Source organism: Seriola lalandi, unplaced genomic scaffold (assembly GCF_002814215.2).
Source record: "Seriola lalandi dorsalis isolate HSWRI2012SDOR001 ecotype SW California unplaced genomic scaffold, Sedor1 jcf7180002054479, whole genome shotgun sequence".
Classification (NCBI taxonomy): Eukaryota; Metazoa; Chordata; class Actinopteri; order Carangiformes; family Carangidae; genus Seriola; species Seriola lalandi.
In genome coordinates, this window is record NW_019525032.1 from 209,508 (window position 1) to 211,964 (window position 2,457).

The 2,457-nt window shown below is 47.3% G+C and overlaps 1 protein-coding gene across 1 annotated transcript in view; it reads left to right on the top strand.

Annotated features, from left to right (window-relative positions):
* The window catches only part of usp34 (ubiquitin specific peptidase 34), a 58,320-nt gene that overhangs the window by 33,589 nt on the left and 22,274 nt on the right, over positions 1-2,457 (top strand). The window contains exons 30-36 of the mRNA XM_087175648.1: positions 66-155; positions 309-395; positions 505-705; positions 808-890; positions 980-1,020; positions 1,113-1,237; positions 1,999-2,151. Of these exons, the coding sequence (XP_087031774.1) occupies positions 66-155; positions 309-395; positions 505-705; positions 808-890; positions 980-1,020; positions 1,113-1,237; positions 1,999-2,151 (780 nt within the window). The remainder of the gene's footprint in view (positions 1-65; positions 156-308; positions 396-504; positions 706-807; positions 891-979; positions 1,021-1,112; positions 1,238-1,998; positions 2,152-2,457) is intronic.

The following is a 2,457-nucleotide window of genomic DNA, read 5'->3' on the forward strand; positions in this document are numbered from 1 at the left end:
TGTGTGTGTGTGTGTGTGTGTGTGTGTGTGTGTGTGTGTGTGTGTGTGTGTGTGTGTGTGTGTGTTTTCAGGGCAGCTACAGCGATCTGTATCCAGACTCGGACGACTCCAGTGAGGATCAGATAGAGAACAGCAAGAACACCTGGAGCTGCAAGGTAAAGTCCAGCGCTGACGTCACAGTCCAGACACACACACACACCAACACACACACCAACACACACATCAACACACACACCAACACGAGCTCGAACGGGGGAAGAAACTGCACGGCGAAATGGTTTTAGTTGATTTTGGTGTTTCTCTCTCAGTTTGTCTCGTCTGGAGGACTCCAGCTGCTCCTGGAGATCTTCAACTCCGGCATCCTGGAGCCCAAAGACCAGGAGTCCTGGACTGTGGTGAGAATTTTATACATGTTCATGTGTGAGTTGTTTGTTTTGATGTTTCTGAATGAAGACGTGAGACAGGAAGTGCTGCCTCCCTGACTGTGTGTCGTCTCCCGTGCAGTGGCTGCTGGACTGCCTGGCCTGCCTGCTGAAGCTGATCTGCCAGTTTGCGGTGGACCCTGCAGACCTGGACCTGGCCTACCACGACGTCTTCTCCTGGTCCGGCCTCGCCGACAGCCAGCGGAAACGGGCGTGGCCGGGCAAATCCCGCAAGTCCACCGTAGACCACGGGAAAGGCCTGCACATCCCCCGGCTGACGGAGGTAAACACTCTGCCGGCTGGACGAACTCGGAGCTGATGTTGAGGAGCTTTAGCAGCAGAGATGACCTTTGACCTTCTGGGGTTTGTTTGTTTTTGTTTTTAGGTGTTCCTCAGCCTCGTCCAAGGCACCAACCTCATCCAGCGTCTGATCAACGTGGCCTACACCTACGACAACCTCGCACACAGGTGACGGATCACTCTCAGTCTAAAGGAAAAGTTCAACTCTTTTTGTCACATTCAAATACCAACTTCCATATGTTCTGTTTGTTGTGCAGAGTTCTTAAGGCTCAGTCTGACCACAGGTCCCGACATGAAGGTGAGAAACTGTTCTTCATGATCATAAACAACATTTCCTTCCAGTGGTGAAATGTAAACTGACGCTGCTTGTTTGCGTTTGTTTACCTGCAGTGACTCACTACTCCATGTGGCTGCTGGTGAGCTGGGCGCACTGCTCCTCCACGGTGAAGTCCAGTCTGGCCGACAGCGACCACCTGCACGACTGGCTGAAGAAACTCACCCTGCTGGTGCCTGAGGTGAGCCAATCAAAACATCCACAAAGTCCTGCAGCAGTCTGGAATTAAATCATCACCTTCATCTGTAAATCTCACTAATTAACGCATTTTATTTCACTCCTTTAATCTGCACAAAGATTGATGTGCAAGAACAAAAAGTTGTGATTTTATTTTATTTTATATCTTTAACAAACATAAAAATCTAATTTTCCTCTTAATTTTTCTTTTTTGTGATTTTATCTTGTTAATTAAATGAGATATAACATGTTAATCAGTGAGCTTCGAGATGCTGGTCTTACCGATTTAGCTTCCTTTGCACAGAGCTAGGCTAGCTGTTTCCTATTGTTTCCAGTCTGTATGCTAAGCTAAGCTAATTGGCTGTAGCTTCATATGTACTGTACAGACATGAGAGTGTTATCAAACTTCTCCATGCAATAAGCATATTTCTCTCTGAACTATTCTCTTAAACCAGATGTTTTATTTATGATTAGGGAGCGCTTGATTTGATGCACATGAGCAGGTGCACTGCAGAATTCAGTCAATTACAAAAAAAGGCAAGTTGGTCAGTGGTCTTAATACCAAACATTAAAAAGTCTGAAATCACATCCTGCTCTTTCTTCATGAGATCTTCAAGAGAGGAGAGTTTAAAGTTTCTGAAACTAAAAGCAACTTGGCAACAAAACTGAAGCAAGGAGCAGCTAAACTTTGTCCAGCTGTAGACGTTTGCTTTACCTGACGTTTTCATCTGCGTGTTGTAACGTGTGCGTTGCTGTTGTCGTCAGCCGGCGGTGAGACACGAGGCGTGTAACGGCCTCTACAAGCTCTCTCTGTCGGGTTTGGAGGGAGGAGAGTCCATCAACAGATCCTTCCTGCTGCTCGCCGCCTCCACGCTGCTCAAGTTCCTGCCTGACGCACAGGCCCTCAAACCGCTGAGGGTGAGTCTCACACACACACACACACACACACACACAAAAACACACACAAAAACACACACAAAAACACACACACACCTGCTCTCACCCTGCTGGAAGAAAATACAAATCACACATTCAAAGGAAACTTGTTTGCAAGCTACACTCTGTGTCAGAAGTCCTCAGGGACGGTGATTTGACTCAATTTGAGCTTTGCTACAGAGACTCCAGGTTGTTTCTGCGAGACATTGTCCCTCTGCTGGGATTAATGCTGGAGACACTGGGACACACTCACCTCTTCTTCATCTGCACACAGACAGGGATAAGTCT